The 19,612-nt window shown below is 41.3% G+C and overlaps 1 protein-coding gene across 8 annotated transcripts in view; it reads left to right on the top strand.

Annotated features, from left to right (window-relative positions):
* The window catches only part of mpp7a (MAGUK p55 scaffold protein 7a), a 467,172-nt gene that overhangs the window by 203,608 nt on the left and 243,952 nt on the right, over nucleotides 1–19,612 (top strand). For all 8 annotated transcript variants that reach the window (XM_080211719.1, XM_080211709.1, XM_080211666.1 and 5 more), the window contains one exon: nucleotides 14,314–14,432. In XM_080211719.1, coding sequence (XP_080067845.1) covers nucleotides 14,314–14,432 — 119 coding nt within the window. The remainder of the gene's footprint in view (nucleotides 1–14,313; nucleotides 14,433–19,612) is intronic.

Below are 19,612 nucleotides of genomic sequence, written 5' to 3'. Positions count from 1 at the left end.
CCTCTTCCACTGCCCGCGGGCTGTCGGGCAGCCTATAGTACACTCCTAGCATAGTAGTGGCCACCTTCCTATTCCTCAACTCCACCCACAGAGACTCAATTCCCAACCCCTCCATGTTATCCTCCCTCTGCACCGCTGTGATCTGCTCCCTAACTAACAGCGCCACTCTCCCTCCTCTTTTCAACCCTCCCCTATCACACCTAAAACACTTATACCCTGGTATATTTAGCTGCCAGTCCTGCCCCTCCTTTAACCATGTCTCTGTCACTGCCACCACATCTAAATTCCTCACGAACATCAAGGCCCTAAGTTTATCCGTCTTACCCGTCACACTCCTCGCATTAAAACAGATGCACCGGAGACTCTCAGGCCCACTTGGATCCTCCTTCTCCTGGGAGATTTTCCTATCATCTAGACTTAGCCTGACCTCCAACTCACTCCCACTCCCAGTGCCTGAGCTGTCTCTCTCCTCCCCACCCCCCCTCCATATTAGTTTAAACCCTGCCTGAACACTCCAGCTAACTTCCCAGCTAAAATATGTGTACCCTTCCCATTTAAATGTTCCCTATCCCTCTCATACAAGTGCCCTTCCTTTTCAAAGACTTCCCAATGGTCTACAAAACTAAAACCGTCTGTCCTGCACCAATCCCTCAGCCATGCATTCAGCTGCAGGATCTCATTATTTTTATCCCTGCTATTACTGGGCACTGGCAGCAGCCCAGAGATCGCCACCCTGGAGGCCCTGCACTTCAGCCTGGCTCCCAACTCCCTGAAGTGCCTACATATTTCCCCGCTACTCTTCCTTCCTACGTCCTTCTCAGCTACATGTATAATTGCATCTGCCTGGGTCCCTTGGCCCTTCAAGATTCCCTCTACCCTCTCTGACACATCCTGTACCCCTGCTCCAGGGAGGCAGACTACCATCCTGGAGCCCTGCTTTTGCCCACAGAACCGCCGATCAATTCCTCTAACCATCCCATCCCTCACCACTATCTCACATCCAGCCCCCTTCCTTCCCTCTGAGGCACTCCGGTCTTCCCCTCGTGCCCTTTCCACCTCAGTTGGCGCCTTATCCTTGATATTTTGGGAGACAACCCCTGGGGTAGCCTTTGGAACATTACTCCTCTTCTTTTTCCCCTTCCTAACTGTAACCCACCCATTCTCTCTCCCCCCCACCCCAGCTCTGGGATCCCCTCTTGAACGTGGTTCCTATTCATTAGCGCCTCATTTTCCCTAACTAAAAATAATTCCTCCAGCCTCAACTCCAGTTGCCTAACCCGGGCCCTCAAACGCTGCAACTCCAGACATTTGGTGCAGATGTGGACTCTCTGGAGATGCTGTGTCTCCAGGAACTCCCACATATTGCACCTTACACAGCTGACACGCCTCCCCATGGACCCTGCCATTTATTTGACCACCCTTAAACCTATGGACACAGTTGGAAAAATTTGAGCAGTATCTCACCTTGCCTAAGCCTGCTCTCGCCTCAGCCCTGTGAGCCAAAGCCCTTGCAGCACTCACTCAGCACCCGCCTCACTCCGCTGCCTGCTCCCAACACTGCCCACTGTCTACTGTGGCCTTTTTGTACTCCCGTGCTCCCTTCCCAACTGCCCTTGCGCCTGGGACCCGCTACGGAAAGCGCAAAATGCAAAAAAGACCCACGAACCGGCAATGCAATTGAAAAACATCAGTACGCTCGCAGTTTAGACTCACCAGCCACCAGTACACTGCTCCGGAGAACAATCCTGCAACCTTTGTGTCGTCTGCAAACCAGTTACATTTTCCTCCAAATCATTTATATATATTTATATATTACAAACAGCAGAGGTCCCAGCACTGATCCCTGAGGAATGCCACTTGTCACAGCCATCCATTCAGAAACGCATCCTTCTACTGCTACCCTCTGTCTCCTTTGACTGAGCCAGTTTTGTATCCATCTTGCCAGCTCACCTCTGATCCCATGCAACTTCACCTTCTGCATCAGTCTGCCATGAGGGACCTTGTCAAAGGCTTTACTGAAGTCCATGTAGACAACATCCACTGCCTTACCTTCATCAATCATCATTGTCACTTCCTTGAAAAACAAGATAAAGTTCGTGAGACACAACCTCCCCTTCACAAAACCATGTTGACTCTCACTAATACGTCTACTTATTTCCAAGTGGGAATAAATCCTGTCTCGAAGAATCCTCCAATAATTTCCCTACCACTGATGTAAGGCCACAGGCCTGTAATTACCTGGATTATTCTTATTACCCTTCTTAAATAAAGGAACAACTATTGGTTAAAAGAATTCTAAAAAATTCTTTAATGTGAGCATCACTAGCTAGGTTGTGGCAATGTGGTGATGTGACAGAACCATTGAATCCCTACAGTGCAGATAAAGGCCATTTGGCCCACCCAAGTCTTCACCTGTCCTGACTGTCGGAAAGAGGATCTTAGCCAGGTTCACCTTCCCGCTCTGTCCCTGTAACTCCACAAATTTAAAATAGTTAATCCATCTAACCTGCAGAGTTGGACCCTCTCCAATCAATATTCAGAGCTCTGGACTACATCATGCAGGTGTAAGTGCTGCAGCAACTCAGACTCCTGTTGGCTGGATGGCCGGTTTGCATCAGATTGATGCCAACAGCATGGGTTTCAACCCCGTTCCAGCATCGGTGGATCTGGATTCTGCCTCTTTGTGCCCCTGTGGTGGTGGTTGTGATGTGGTGGGTTGGACTTGCTTTTTGGAAAAGAACTCAAAGTGAAAAGAAATTGCTTAAAAATAAATGATTGATTTAAATGTGTATGTGCAGAATGAATGGCAGCAAAAATAATTTGTGGAGGAGTAAGAAGGGCTAAAAGGGGTCATGAGAAAACATTGGCCAGCAGGATTAAGGAAAATCCCAAGGCTGCTTATATACATCTCAAAAGCAAGAGGGTAGCCAGGGAGGGTCAGCCCACTCAACGACAAGGGAGGAAATCTATGCGTGGAATCAGAAGAAATAGGTGAGGTATTAAATGAGTACTTTGCGTCAGTATTCACCAAAGAGAAGGACTTGGTGGATGATGAGTCTGGGAAAGCTTGTGCAGATAGTTTGAGTCATGTTGAGATCAAAAAAGAGGAGGTATTGGGGTCCTTGAGAAATATGAAGGCAGACAAATCCCCAGGGCCTGATGGGATATACCCCAGAATACTGAGAGGAAATTGCTGGGGCCTTGAGAGAAATCTTTGTATCCTCGCTGACTACAAGGGAGATCCCAGAGGACTGGAGAATAGCCAATGTTGTTCCTTTGTTTAAGAAGGGTAGCAAGAATAATCCAGGTAATTACTGGCCGTTGAGTCTTAACATCAGTGGTAGGGAAATTATTGGACAGGATTCTTCAAGACAGGATTTATTCCAACTTAGAAATAAGTGGACATATGAGTGAGAGGCAGCATGGTTTTGTGAAGGGGAGATTATGTCTCATGAACTTGATTGAGTTTTTTGAGGAAGTGACAAAGGTGATTGATGAGGGTAGGGCAGTGGATGTTGTCTACATTGACTTCAGTAAGGCCTTTGACAAGGTCTCTCTTGGCAGACTGGTGCAGAAGGTGAAGTCGCATGGGATCAGAGGTGAGCTGGCAAGATGGATACAGAATTGGTTCGCTCAAATAAGTCAGAGGGTAGTCGTGGAAAGGTGCATTTCTGAATGGAGGGCTGTGACAAGTGGTGTTCCTGAGTGATCAGTGCTGAGACCTTTGCTGATTGTAATCTCTATAAATGATTTGGAGAAAAATGTAACTGGATTGATTCGTAGGTTTGCGGATGACACAAAGGTTTGTGGATTTGCGGATAGCGATGAGGACCATCAGAGGATACAACAGGCTAGATACAACAGTTGGAGACTTGGGTGTAGAGATGGCAGATGGAGTTTAATCTGGATAAATGTGTGGTAATGCATTTTGGAAGGTCTAATACAGATAGGAAATATACAGTAAATGGCAGAACCCTTAAGAGTATTGATAGGCAGAAGGATCTGGGTATATAGGTACACAGATCACAAAGTGGCAATGCAGGTGGAGAAGGTAGTCAAGAAGGCATACGGCATGCTTGCCTTCATTGGACGGGGTATTGAGTTTAAAAATTGGCAAGTCATGTTGTAGCCTTATAAAACTTCAGTTAGGCCACACTTGGAATATAGAGTTCAATTCTGGTCACCACACTACCAGAAGGATGTGGAGGCTTTGGAGAGGGTACAGAAAAGACTTACCAGGATGTTGCCTGGTATGGAGGGCATTAGCTATGAGGAGACGTTGGAGAAACTTGATTTGTTCTCACTGGAGTGACAGAAGTTGAGGGGAGACCTGATAGAAGTCTACAAGATTCTGAGAGACATGGACAGTGTGGATAGTCAGAAGCTTTTTCACAGTTAAAGGTGCAAGGGGCAAGGTTTAAAGGAGATGTACGAGGCAGATTTTTTACACAGAGTTGTGGGTGCCTGGAACTTGTTGCTGGGGGAGGTAGTGAAAGCAGGTGTGGTTGTGACTTTTAAGGCGTGTCTTGACAAGTACATGAATCAGGTGGGAATAAAGGGATATGGTCCCCAGAAAGGTAGAGAGTTTTAGTTAAGTCGGGCAGCATTTTCGGTGCACGGTTGGAGGGCCAAAAGTCCTGATCCTGTGCTGTAATTTTCTTCTTTGATTTTGAAGACTAGCAGCCTGTTATTTTTCTAACAACTCTCTGACCATTCATAACTGACTTGACAGCTTCAAGCTCATGCTTGATTTGCACCCACAGAAATAAAATGTGTGCTTGGGATCTTGTGTCCCCAATAGTGACAAAAGTGGAAGTAATGGTTTGGTAGAAATGTCTTTGTGATGGCGGGGTTGGGGGCGGGGGGTGGGGTTTGGCCCTGCTCATTTTTTTGATCCTTTAATCCTGATATAAGACTCAGTCACTTTATCCTGGAGAATATACAGTATAACTGTCATCCCCACCAGAAGCCCACTCCACCTCTCAAAACCAGCAGCTAGTCCTTAACTCTCAGCCAGGAGGCTAGGACCCATTTCACAGTCAAGGGGACATGTAACATCTTCTATTTCTCGGAGATGCTGAAATGTCACATTTAAATCTTAGAGCCAAGGCATTACAGGAAACCTTGATAAAAGCGGTTAAAATATCTTTGTTAGGCCAAGAAAAGATGTTTCCTAGACTTAATCATGAGGCTTATATTGTGTGGTAACTATTAGCTGCATTTAACTTATTATTTGATTTGGATGTTGTTTGGGAAAGAGAAAAGTTTGGGGGTTGTAGTTATATTTTGGAACAAGGGGTCATTTTTACGCAATGTGTGTGTTTAGTTGTTCATGTACTTGAGTGTCTTAGAATATTGTAGTCCTTTTCATTGTGCATTTTTATTTTCTTTTAATAAATATCCTTTAACAATTATTTATGGTTTGACTCATTTTTTTCAGTGGGATTTTACGTGTCTCCTCAACAATTTTCCAAAAAACTATACATCGCCACAGACTGCTGTTTCAATTTGGGAAACACCCACAATTAACATCAGTGCAGTTCGTGACAAGAGTCGTGTTCTGCAGTTCGTTGTTGTTGATGTTTGAAAGTATCCTACAGAATTGCATCTCTCAATTGATCCTACTACATGATTTATCACAATGATGGGGGCAATCCTATGAAAGAGCATGCTCATTGATGTCCACTTGATATCTTGTTATTTTGATAGATACCAAGAACATTCATTCATCCCTATCCCCTATAATTTTATCTCCTTAATTAATCCTGTTTCATGAGTCATCACATTGATGGGGAAAATTTTGTAAGATCCTGATATCCTGTGGCAAATTTTGCCAGCCATTGTGTTTAGTTATATTTTGCAGTTCTTTGTCAATCCCTGTTAATCTTTGAATGTATCTCCTTTAATTCTATCTGTTAATTAGTCCTGTTACACGAGTTATCACATCGAACGGTCTACATGACCGTTCGATGTGATAACGGTCTACATGATAACTAATTTTTGCTTGTTATCTTGATGGCATGATATCCTCTGGTACCTAGAAGCATTCATTTATTCTTATTGGAATGCATCTCACAATGTACTTGCTATTAAAGGGTGTGATGTGTAGATGGGATGGTATTGGAGCTGTGCAATTTTCATCTGTTTTCATGCCTTATAATCCTGGTATATATAGTGGTGGACGTTTTCACCAGATATCCTTTATTACAATTATGATTAAAATGGACAGCGCCATTGCAGGGAGGTGGGTTTGTGGTTTAATATGAAGGTGGTGAGTAGGGCCCAATGAGTCCTCTTAACAGGTGAGGAAATCCGCGCGCGCCGCCCCCCCCCCACATATTTTTGTATTACGGTTGCTTTGGCGTTATAGAATCCTTGTTTGACTCCTGTCGTGATACAAATGACATATTGTATCATTGGCACCTCCACTGGAGATGGGGCAAGTTGTCTTTGATCTGTGCCCAAATTTGACTTGAAAATCCATAGCAGTTTGACTGCCGTTTTCTTGGCATTACACCACTGATCCAATTGTGGCTATTTCATGATAATCCTCCCTATCCTTCAATTTTTTTTCTACTTGTTGATGGGAGGTGCTGGGTACAATGAATAATCTGAACTAACTGTGTTGATAATTTTTCCCCTGTTCATTCCTACTTTTTGTCTGAAAATAAGCCTGCTGCATTGTATCAAACTTTGAGAGTTTGTTGCATTTTTTGTATAAATAGAAAAATCTTCAATAAAAATATAATTTAAAAAAAAACTGTCTCTTAGACTGTCCTGATGGTCCTGCTGGGATCTGTTAGTGTGTAAACTTGATTGGTTGCCCCAGTCTTACATTGCTGTTGACTCCCATTTATTCAGGGCTGTTCCAAGCAGGCACAGACCCCTTTAAGTCAGGAGGAGTGCTAAAACACTCTGGCAGGTCCCCCTCATTCTGGCAGGTTCCCAGTGCACCCAATATGCACCCAACCCCACACAGCCCACTGGCTCTGCTCACAAATTGCCTAAACCGCTAGGTTCTCAGTCCCAACAATATCTAAAAGCTTGGGGCATTGAAGGAAAGAGTGTGGCCCCAGGTGGGGGCATGATGAGCAAAGCCCGGACTGCTTTGGGAGGCAGTGGAATAGTGGTATTGTCATTGATTATTAATCCACAGACCAAGGCTAATGCCATGGAGATCGAGATTCAAATCCCACCATGGCAGATGGTTAAATTTGAATTCAATATAAAAAATCTGGAATTAAGCCAATGTTGGTGACACAATGGTCACCTGACGAAGAGGGAAACCTCGAAAGCTTGTGAGTATTATCAAATAAATTGGTTGGACTAAAACCTGGTGTTGTCAGACTTTTTACTGTGTTTACGCCAGTCCAACGCCGGCATACCCACATCATGACACAATGGTTAGCATTGCTGCCTCACAGCACTAGGGACCCAGGTTCAATTCCAGCCTCTGGTGACTGTGTGGAGTTTGCATGTTCTCCTTTTGTCTGCATGGGTGACTATTGAAGTGCCGCAGGGATTGGTGCTGAGGTCTCGGCTATTTACCATTTATATAGATGATCTGCAGGAGGGGGCTGAGTGTCGGGTGATGAAATTTGCTGATGACATGAAGATGAGTGGAAAAGCAAATTGCGTGGAGGGTGTGGAAAGGCTGCAGAGGGATCTGTATAGGCTAAGCGAGTGGGCGAGGACCTGGCAGATGGAGTATATTGTTAGCAAGTGTGAGGTTATCCACTTTGGCAGAAATAATAGTAGGACGGATTACTATTTAAAGGGCGAAAAGCTGCAGCATGCTACGGTGCAGAGGGACCTGGGGGTCCTTGTGCATGAGTCACAAAAACCCAGTCCGCAGGTGCAGCAGGTGATCAAGAAGGCGAATGGGATGCTGGCCTTTATAGTGAGGGGGGATAGAATATAAAAGCAGGGAGGTCTTGCTGCAACTGTACAGGGTACTGGTGAGGCCACAGCTGGAGTACTGTGTGCAGTTTTGGTCGCCGCACTTGCGCAAGGATATTTTGGCCTTGGAAGGAGTGCAGAGGAGGTTTACTAGGCTGATAGCGGAGATGAGGGGGTTGGACTATGAAGAGAGACGAAATAGACTGGGTCTGTACTCGTTGGAGTTTAGAAGGATGAGGGGGGATCTTATAGAGACGTATAAGATAATGAAAGGGATGGATAGGTTAGAGGTAGAGAGATTCTTCCTGCTTAGAAAGGATAGCAGGACAAGAGGATACAGCCTCAAGATAAGGCGGGGGGCAGTTTAGAACGGAGTTGAGGAGGAACTTCTTCACTCAGAAGGTGGTGAATCTCTGGAATTCTCTGCCCGTTGAAGTGGTGGAGGCTACCTCGCCAAATATATTTAAGTCACGGTTAGATAGGTTTTTGACAGACAAGGGAATTAAGGGTTATGGGGAGAAAGCGGGAAAGTGGAACTGATCCACTTCAGATCAGCCCATGATCTTATTGAATGGTGGGACAGGCTCAAAGGGCTAGATGGCCTACTCCTGCTCCTATTTCTAATGTTCTTATGTTTCTTTCAGGTGCTCCAGTTTCCTACCACAATCCAAAGATGTGCAGGTTAGGTTGATTGGCCATGATAAACTGCCCCCTAGTGTCAAGGGGATTAGGAGGGGTAAATATGTGGGGTTACAGGGATAAGACCCAGGTGGGATTGTTGTCGATGCAGAGTTACAGGGATAAGATCCAGGTAGAATTGTTGTCGATGCAAGCTCGATGGGCAAAAAGGCTTCTTTCTGCATTGTAGATTCTATGATAGCTATGATAACCATGTTGATTGTTGTTTGAAAACAAACTGTTTACTAAATGCCCTTTTGGAAGGAAATTTGCCATCCTTAGATGTGGCTCCAGACGCGCAGCAACAAGGGTGACACTTAAATGGCCTAGCAATTCACTCAGTTGGGGGGGGCAATTCGGGGTGGACAATAAATGCTGGCCCTGCCAGTGAATGAATTCCATTAATGAAAAAAATAGTTAGAATTGAAAGTTGAATAAAGAAAAGAATTAAAATGATCAAAACGCTTAGCAGCTCTGAGTTGAAAATAGGGATGACTTCTCTAATTGTGCCATACCACTACATCTTCCAGCTCGCTAAAGGACCTGCATTGTAGTTGGGTCAGTGATGTTCCTGCTGAACCAATAAAACAGTGACAAGTGGTTAGCATTTCCGGCTTGGATCATTGTCTGTGTGGAGTTTGCACGTTTTCCCCATGTCTGCATAGGTTTCCTCCGAGTGCTCCGGTTTCCTTCCACAGTCCAAAGGTGTGCAGGTTAGGTGAATTGACCATGCTAAGTTTTCCCTCAGTGTACCCAAACAGGTGCCAATATCATGACTAGGGAATTTTCACAGTAACTTCATTGCAGAGTGAGTATAAGCCTACTTGTGTTTTATTTATTTATTAGTCACAAGACTTTAACAAATAGGAGCAGCAGTAGGCCTTTTGGTTTCTTGAGCCTGCTCTGCTAGTTCATATGATCATGGCTGTTCTCATCTGGCTTGAACTCCACTTTACTACCTGTTCACCATAACTTTTATCTCTCTTGTCAATCAAAAATCTAACTTTGCTGTGAATATAATTAATGACCCAGCCTCTACCACTTGCTGGGAGGAGAGAATTCCAAACATGAGCAATCGGCTGAGAGAAATTTCTCTTCATCTCAGCTTTAGTTGGAAGACCCTTTGTATTTAAAATCTGCCTCCTAATTCGAGATTATCTTGGAAAGGGAAACATCCTCTCAAACTCAATCCTGTCAGAATATTTTTGTTTTAATCTCAAATGGTAATTGGTTATGAAGCACCAAAGGTTGAATGGTTAATGTTAGCTTTTCCTCTGGATGAGGCAGCCATTTTATCATACAGATATAAATCAACAATTTAGATTTTTGCTTTTCCATTTTAATTTTTTTGCTTTTCTTCCCTCGCTGTAGTTGTATGTGTCATCTGACTTAGCCAGGTCATCTGCAAGATGGACTAAGACTGGAAATTTGCTGTTTGGAAAATTGTAGTTGATCTTGAGCAAGTCTTACCACTTTATGGCTATAAGGTCCCCAGGCTACAATCTGGTAATAGTCGTAAAAGTTTGAAATATAGCTTGGAAAGGGGCCTATCCAGTTTGGAAATGCAGCCCCTTAACGTCCTTAGCCAGTATAGAACGAGTTGGCTGTGTTCTCTGTCTGTAGAAATGATGGAGTCCACAGATTACATTGTCAAAACAAATGCTTGTCAAGAGTTACTATAAAATTGTTATTTACAGTATGCTTTTGTTATGGCACCCTTGGATATAGCTCCTAACAATGAATTTCCAGAATCAACTTGTGTTCTGGACAATGTTGATAATTTAATTTACTCAATTGCCTGCTCCTCCACAATTAAATCAAAAGTATAAACTGTACTTGAGACTGTCAGTGTTAAAGACCTTTAATAAAGCAATTTATAGCAGTGTTGCGTGGTTCATTTTATTGAACTGTGCCCAACACATCTATTTGTGTGAACCAGATCTATTTCTCTCCACCGCATTGCATTTTGCAAAGCTATGTTTGAATTTAAAGTTCGGATTGCCATAATAAATAACTAGGAACTTCATATAAAATCATATTTCTGGCATTTAACCATGATTAAATGTCAGGAAATTTCATGTTGCAGAACTAAATTTTTCTTTCATTTGGGGTAATTTAATAAGTAACCACATTCAGAAAACATACTTGATGGAACCAACCTGAGTACAAAATTTAACCAGAGGTGCGAATAATGTTGAAAAAAATTGGTTAAGGACCAAAGTCGCAAGTATCCAGGAATATCTTTGGGCATTTCCACTAAGATTGTGACATTAAAGATCACAACTGCAGAATTTCTTCATAAAATCCTCATCCCCTCCTTAACCCCACTTCAGGATTTTTGTTCTGTCGCATGAAACTTTGGATGAGTGGGAATATTATTAAGTGGCCAAAAAGATGAGTATAGCAAAAGCTGTGCAAGCGTCATGGATATGTGATGAGAGGCACCGCAATAAAAGATTTGCCAGAAAAATGCTTTGGAGAAGCCCTGTTGTGAATTGCCTTCTGCAGATTGCTTCAAATTTTAACTTGTCACCATGTTGTAAAATTTAATATTAAAATACACACACAAAACACTGAATGGAGAACTATTTATGCTGACGTAACATTTCAAAATTGCAAGTGCACAAAGCAATATTGTAATGGAACTTCAGGTCACAATTTTATTTTTTGTAATATTCCCTTATGTATTCTGTTAAAATGACATTCTTTTTATTGAGTCATAAAAACATCATACTTTAAGCAGTGGGCCTAGACTTCATTGCATGCTTTTCATGATTTGATTTTATGTTTTAAGAGTTTACAGGTTATCTCATATGAGATTAATTTTTCATGGAATCTGCTATTTTCACAGTCGTACCTCACTCTCAACAGTTGCTTTTATTTAGCTTTATGTTCACAACTCACATGGGCTTATCTTGTATTCGCAATGATTTTTATGTATAATTATCTGTCATAGAGTAGAAACTTTATTGATGTGAAGGGCACTCTTCATCCACTTACAGGCTATGTTGACTAAGATTATTAGAAGTTATTTAAATATATGGAATGGTTCTTGTTACTGCTGATTAAAATCAGATTAAAAGGAGCCAAGGACATTCTTTAGATATTAACAATGCACTTTCCGTATTTCGAACTGGCGAGGTTTCATGGTACAATAGAAAGTCAACTTAGAGCATTCCTCTGTGTTCTGCTATAGTATAGATATCAAAATAAAACATTTTATGTTCAAGTAATGGCTTTTTTCCCTCTTAGCAACACTCTTGAGGTTAAGCCAGTTTGTTTGCAACCTTTATGCTTGTACATTTGATCTTGAAGTGAGTTTCTGATCCCATATGTGAGTTGTCTCTAGTACCATCTGTTTCCACCTCCGTAACATCGCTCGACTTCGTCCATGTCTCAGCTCACCTTCTGTTGAAATCCTCACCCGTGCCTTCGTTATTTTTAGGCTCGACTATTCCAACCCACCCCTGACTTGCCAACTGGTTTGTGCTCCCTGAACTTGAGGTTGTTCCATACTCTACTGTTAGTGTCTGACCTTGCAACAAGTGCCCTTCCCCAATCATCTTTGTGCTTGCTCGTTCATGTTGGCACCTGGCCAAGTAACATCCTAATTTTAAAATTTTCATCCTTGTTTTCAAATTTTGCCATGGTCTTTCTCCTCCAAATCTGTGTAACCTCCTCCATGTCACTTAGTGCTCTGGTTGCTGCAGTCCTCTAATTCTGGCCTGTTGTGCTTCCACAACTTTAATTATACCACCATTGGTGGCCATGCTTTCAGTTGCCTTCTCAAGTACCATCCCAACACGTCTCCATCTCTCTACCTTACATTTTTTCAGCAAAGAAACTTCTTAAACCCTACCTCTGATTAAACTTTTGATCATCTGATCTTATATCTCTTTGGTGTCGCACTTGATTTTATAATGCTTCTGTGAAGAACTTTGGGACATACATTTGCATGAAAGTGCGCTATAAATGTAAGTTATTGTTGCTGATGTAAACTATAAAAAAGCAACATCTTGAAACATTTGGTTTAATTCTGTGTTGTTAGTATATTTACTAATAACATTTGCCCACGGCCTGTCTCCTGGTGCATGGCACAACTGTATGAAGTGGTTTTGTTTCATTTAAAATTGTGAAAGGCCCTCCATAAAACCTCATTCAGGCCAAGCTTTCAGTCACCTGTCCTAATCCTCCTCCTCTGGCTTGGTCCAGTTTTTGTTTGCTTGGGTTCCTGTGATGTGCTTTGGAATATTTGACTCTATTAAAGACATTACATACATGCAGCTTGTTTGCTTACTACTGGAATGTTCAACTTTTAAGTATCAGCAGAGGTTGGTCAAACAAAGCCTTAAGTTCTGAGTTGTTGCGCCCTGCACACTATTGGTTTATGAAAGTGGTTTAAAATAAACTTAGAATAGTATAGATGCTTTTCTGGACTTGTGTTCCTTTGAGGGACAGGGGTAATTTGTTGCTTCAGCAATTGAAATATTAGAAGGGATGAAGATGGGGGCCTCGTGCTGCCACAGAGTGCATTTCTTGCTGTTATCTTGTTTCATGCTGGTTTCAAAATAAATTCAGTCCTTGATCCCTTCAAGTGATTTAATTTTTTTTCCACTCTTTTCTGCAGCAATGCAGCATTAAACACAGAACCAAAAGAAAAATTGTGCACATCTTGAAGTTTTACCTATAAAAGTAAATTGTATAGAATCTGGAGTTTTTATTTAATCACTTTATTGGGCTTCATTTCCATTCTGTCATTTTGCGTAAAATGATTTTTTAAATTCTGGTTTTGAAAACCTGAAGATAAGCTAACTCTGTAAAGCATATTAATACACAATTCTGTTTTTTCTAAGCATATTAAATTGCGCTTTCTTGTGCATTGTCACTGTTAGATTGACACTACATTCACTGTTCCTCCTGCTCAGCAAAACAATGTAGGCATTCAGAGCATTTTTGTTCACACAAAACAATTCTGCAACAATGACCAAATAATTCCAAACATAAATACAGATTACACAATTATCAATTATTTTTAAAAGAGCAGGTGTGGGTGGATTCGTTCTTTCCTTTTTGTGAAGGTAGGAGAAACTTGGGTGCATTGTGAGACAACTATTTCCTCTGTGCTCTTCTTACCCCAGTAGCTTTGTAGGTGAAAAGCAAAAGCTCTATAGCAATGTAAAACTGTAGTTAGTTATGCGGTGATCAAATATTTATTGGGTTTGGATGATGTTCGTTAAAAGCTCGGGATAATGGTATGTTAAATAATAGTTCTCTGGAGGCCATCACGATCTGCCTGTTGGCTAGGTGAAAGCAGTGGATTACCCTTTTTACCCTGTGTAATCCTTATAGAAAATCAAACACAATTTGATTTTAAACAATGCCAGGTTCCCTCCCTAAAGGGGGCTTGAGCTTACATTGTTACTGCATTATTTTGACTCATGTTGATGGTGGTTGCCTGATGGTTGGATTATGCTTTGAGCTACTGGGGAACAGTGTGCTTCTGTCTGCCTCCTGAAGACTGACAGAGAAGTATGCCACTCATAGTTGGGACAGTGCCTTTTGTATTTCTGGGTATCTCTAGAATTTTGAGTCTATTGATTCTGGTGAATTTCTGTTCCACAGCCTGTGAGTTTTTTCAATTTAAAAAAGGCTCTGCAGAGAGGCAAAACAAGTGTCAGTTAAATCGATGATGATTTTTGTTGCATTACTCTTATTGTGTTTCATATTTCTTCACAGGTCTGTATGAATTGCTGGCTTCCTTGCCAACCCAGCTGCAGTCGCATGTGAGCAGCCAGGAAGATCTGACCTTCCTACGGGATATGTTTGGTGAAAAAAGCCTTCATTCACTAGTGAAGGTAACCACAGTGTAAACTAACCAAGAAAAAATACGGAAAAATGTTTTGGGTGTTAACTGGTCAATTGACCACCATGTTATTGCTAGACTAAAACAAGAAGCTTTTTATTCCACGAGTTTTATTATGAATGTTACTTGAGTGGAAGTTGTAAAAAGAGACACTTCACAAATTGCATAGATGGGACAGTTTTAATAAGGTGATAATCTGGTACATTGCCTTAATGCAAAATATTGTTTTGCTTCAGTTGGAATTTTTTTCTTAAAAAGAAATATAAACACTCAAAGTCTTTCCACAAAATATTGAAGGAATTGCGCTATACTTGTGATGCAGTGGATGATGTGTGATCAAGGTCTTCTCCACTGCCAGTTTAAATTATTCACATGAGAACTCAAAATAATGCCTGCTGATAAAAGGATAGTCGATCTTCTACCTAACCCCTTCCTTACCTCTAAAAATATGCTTAATTTTCACCAAGCACTTCTCTGGATCAATGTGGCTAAAATAGGGAGTTCAGCCAGCTGAGTTGGAACTAGAACCTGGCATTCATAGCTGCTTGGAATGTTTGTGGATGCTCAAACACAATATTAACTATACTGGCTCATATCGGGAAAAAGGATAAGCATTTCAAATGTTGATCATTTGGCAGTGATTGCAGGTGTTCACATAATTTGCCAAAGCGTACAAAAATCGAAGAGTGACGGAAGCTTCCTGCTTATACCTGTTTTTGTGTTGTCCAGTTCTCTACCCATTCTCACCCAGCTATTATTTTTAATTGAATATTGAACTAATTGTATAATTAGTGTGAACAATCTGAATAGAGATTAAAGCTAAATATGAAAAGAAATCAACAGATTAAGGATGCTTCATTAATAGCATTTTTTGTTAAATGAATCTCCCAATGCAAATGGATTCACTAACTTGAATCATACTGTTTCAACTTGAAAATCTAAACAAAAATGTTCAATTCAATGACAAAATAAAAGATTGCGACTTAATCCTAGTGCCTTGCAATAGTTTGGTTCTTAGTGGAACAGTGTGAAACACTGAAATTTGTATTTCAATGCAAGTCTCATTCCACATTGAAGGGCAGTACAATATTTCAGGGCAATTCTTTCCCTGGGAACAAATCTAGCAACTTGAGTGCTGTATTAACTGCTACTTAAACATACACCAATAGATGGGGTAGGAGTGCAGTATAAGATAGTTATTTGGTATGAGGGTATGAGTTTTGAGGAGATGAATTTCACTCGTTACTTGAAGTGCCTTAATTTAAGGGTACCCTATGACACAGGCAATAAATATCTCCTGCGTTTTATTTGAAATTTGAAGAGAGATGGCTGCAGACTTGACATTGTTCAAGTGCTGATGTCATTGTGTTTGAACTTTATTATTTTTAGTCAGTACTCAAATTACAGTTTAGGATGTTGGAATGAGAAGGGACGAAATGAATATTTTGTTCACCCAAAGGCGGAAAGTTGAGGAGTAACTGAATAGGGATGAGTATAAATGTGTTGAGAAGATAATGGTATGTGATCCTAAAAGCTGCAATAAAAAGGACGTAGCGAGGAGCATATTTGTTAAGTCATTAAAAGTTTTCCTGCTTCAAATTGTCCTCGTGTATAATTCTGAAAACTATTGTAATTCTGAAATGGCACAGGGAAGTAGAATGGTCATGTATTATTTTTTTCAAGTAACTTCCTCCTTAACTAAGTCTCTATCACTTGGACCCCTCCTAAAATCTTGTTCTCAGACTATTCTTAGCTTCTTTCCAAAGGTGACTCATCAAATTCTTCTCAGAAGTCTGCAATAACTAAGCTCTCTTAACACTAAGAAAGTCACATGGCTCCTGTCTGTGTTATCTACTGTTCAATTTGGTCCCCAGTATGTCAGATATTACTCAAGGGGCTTTCTGAATAGAAGACTGTGCAGGTTAAATATGATGTTCTTCCATTTTCTTGGCTGCACTGTTTGGCATTAAATCAGTTTCTTGCTCCACAGTCGAGTACCATGTCTACTTACTGTAATAAATAACAGAAATTTGGTCCTGTGATACTTATATAACAACTTCCATGACGTGTGGATGTTGCAAAACACTTTATAGCCAATTAAGTACTTTTGATTTGTTATGGTTGTGGGAAATACAATTGCTAACTTGTGCACAGCTCCCACAATGATCAGTTTTTCACATCAATTGAGGGATGAATGTTGGCCAGGATGTAATTCAAAATAGTACCCTGGGATCTTTTGTTCCCATGTGAGAAGGCAATTACTGCCTTGGTTTACTTTCTTATGCGTAAGAAAGCAACTGATTTAGTGTAGCACTCCCTCAGCTTGACCGCCAGTCTAAATTTTGTGTCCAAACTTCTCGACTGGCATTTGAGCTCTCAACCATCTCGCTGAGATGTGAGAATGCGATCCCTAAAATGTCTGATTTCAAGAAGAAATTAGCTATGGGGCTAAAGGAATCAAAGGAAAAGGGGGGGGAAGGGGAGATCAGGGTATTAAATTTGATCGTCAACCAAGATCCTAATGAATGTCAGAGCAGGCTCGACGGACCGAATAGCCTACTTCAGCTTCTAGTTTCTGTTTCTCTCCCAGTGCCAAGGCAATTTTGAAGTGCTTGGTCAAAGTTGACAGCAAAGTGTTTCCAAATCACAAGGTGCTTACTTTTGGATTATGGTCCATAAAAATGTCGGATTCTATTCCAGGATTTTCTTTTAACTGGATTTCACAAATATAAGCAGCTTAAAATACTGATTTGTTGAAATTTTGTGTTATTTATGTTTCAAACGCTTTACTCCCAAAATGACCTGTGCATTTGGCTTCCCCAAATGTAATCCATTATTTTGTATTCATTACCTGTGTAGTCATTTGATTATTTCGTGGCCATCATGTCAATAGTACACGGCCTTCAATCTCTCCTGCAGTTGACTGCTAAAGCTATGCCTGAAAGTATAACATAAATTTAAACTGTAAGATCTTGAAGTCTGTACAGAATTTCAGAGGGATGGTTAAATGGGTCGTTGGCCTGCCCTACAGTAGAAGGGAATTTACCATATCTACCTGCATAAAAGTTGAACTTTTGAGACTTAATTTTTAAGCAATAAATTGGCTTCGACACGGGTTATGACTTGGAGGGTCTTCCTTTCAAGTGAAATATGTTCAAGGGCAAGCCATTGCTGGGATGTATATAAACACTTGATCAGTATTCTCATCATTTGCGTAGTTTCTAAGAACACTCCTAAACTGTGGAACTTAGCTTTGCTTCCGGAGAAGATGCCAGGCCTCAATCAGTCCTTCATGTACGCGATAGTTAACCTAGCAATATCATGATTCTTTTTTCAGTGAGCTGAATTTTGAACTGGACACAGCTCCCAGCCTTTCAGGTAGCTCAACACTTAGTTCCAGATTGATCTGCTTTTACTGCACTCATCGGGTGTTGGCGAACATAATGATCTGTCAAAATCTAAAATCCCATCCAGTCGTCCTGATCAAACACAAGCCCACTCGCATACTGCTTCATAGGATATATTGCAGATCCAGGGAGTCTCCCCTCAAGCTTCCACAGCTGGGAGAATAAACAGCAGTATTGGAAGAGCCTGTCATTTCAGTGCTGGTCAGGGGAAGGAAAGGAAAGATGAGATGTGCCATTGGAAAATGTCAACACTGATGGCTCCCAGCCCTTGCACTGAGTTGCATTCACAAGTCATGCTTTAATTAATGAATTAAGGTACATGGAAAAAATTGATGGCTCCCAGCCCTTGACCTCAGCTTTGATGGAGACGGATTGCACTGAGTTGCATTCACAAGTCATGCTTTAATTAATGAATTAAGGTACATGGAAAAAATTAAGGATTTGATGCCAAGTCAGGTGTCAACTTTTACACTAGATTGACTGTTAATTGACCAGATAAAGTTTTGAAACAATGGACAGAAGAAAATAGAGATTTCCTTTGCCATATATTTGTAAGGATTTCCTGCTGCAAATCAAGTAATTCTTAATTTCTTCACTTGAATAATCATTGCAGTTTATCTGAGCTCTCTGTCATAGAGAATGAATAGAATGTGTCTAAACTACTGCCCTCAACTCCCTGTTTGAATCCCTATCCAATCAGGTTTCCTCTGCTACGTACCAAAATGGCTGTTTGCCACATAGGATGTCATTTGTGGTTTTGTGTCAAAGGCAAACTTTCCCTCCTTGTCCTTTTTGACCTGTCATCAACCTTTGAATGCAGTTGATCATAGCATCCTCCTGTCCTCGACACCATCATCCAGTTGGGTGGGAGTGTGCCTGCTCCATTTTCAAATGTCTAATCATAATGGCTTATCTTCCTATTTTTGCAGTTACCTCGGGTGTTTCTCTAAAGATTTATCCTTGCCCCCCTCTTATTTCTCACCCACATGCTTTCCCTTGGTGACATCATCCAAAAACCTAATGCCCAATTTCTACATTATGCTTATGACACCCAGCTTTACCACATCACCAACTCTCACTTGACCCCACCGCTCACGGCTTTTTCAGCATTCAGTAGTGGATGTGCATAAATTTGCTGTGGTTAAATATTGGTAAGAGGAAGGGATGTCTGGGCAACTGTGTTAGTTTGAGAATGATTAAGCGGGATAGTCAATCACAGTCACAAAGGATTTATATGTTTGATTATTCATGATTGATTTGAGTCATTTCAGTGCTGTGCCAGGGATGAAAACCTGATTGGAGGGGTTCACACATGGGATTGAAGGAAAGATGCCACTGATTTGGGAGACAGCAGCAAATTGAAAGACATTGGAAAGGAAAGGGCGGTTGAAGATGGGGTGGAGGTTTGCAAGGATACAGGGTCAAGGATGACTTTTTTGAGGAGGGGTTGATTGATTTGAAGATTACATCTTACAAGTGAAGACTTCACTACACGTGCAATACCTAGTTTAATTGAAAAGTCTATTAGTTTAGCAGGCATGTGACTATTGCAGTGTTTTAGAAACATTAAAGTCGACAAATCCCCAGAGCTTGATGGGATAACCCCAAAATGCTGAGAAAGGCAAGGGAGGAAATTGCTGGGGCCTTGAGAGAAATCTTTGTATCCTCACTGGCTACAAGGGAGGTCCCAGAGGATTGGAGAATAGCCAATGTTGTTCCTTTGTTCAAGAAGGGTAGCAAGAATAATCCAGGTAATTACAGGCCG

This window comes from Carcharhinus amblyrhynchos, chromosome 2 (assembly GCF_965287045.1).
Source record: "Carcharhinus amblyrhynchos chromosome 2, sCarAmb.v2.hapA, whole genome shotgun sequence".
NCBI classification, from domain to species: Eukaryota; Metazoa; Chordata; class Chondrichthyes; order Carcharhiniformes; family Carcharhinidae; genus Carcharhinus; species Carcharhinus amblyrhynchos.
The sequence above is the reverse complement of the archived record's forward strand: the minus strand, read 5'-3'. Positions and strand labels throughout refer to the sequence as shown.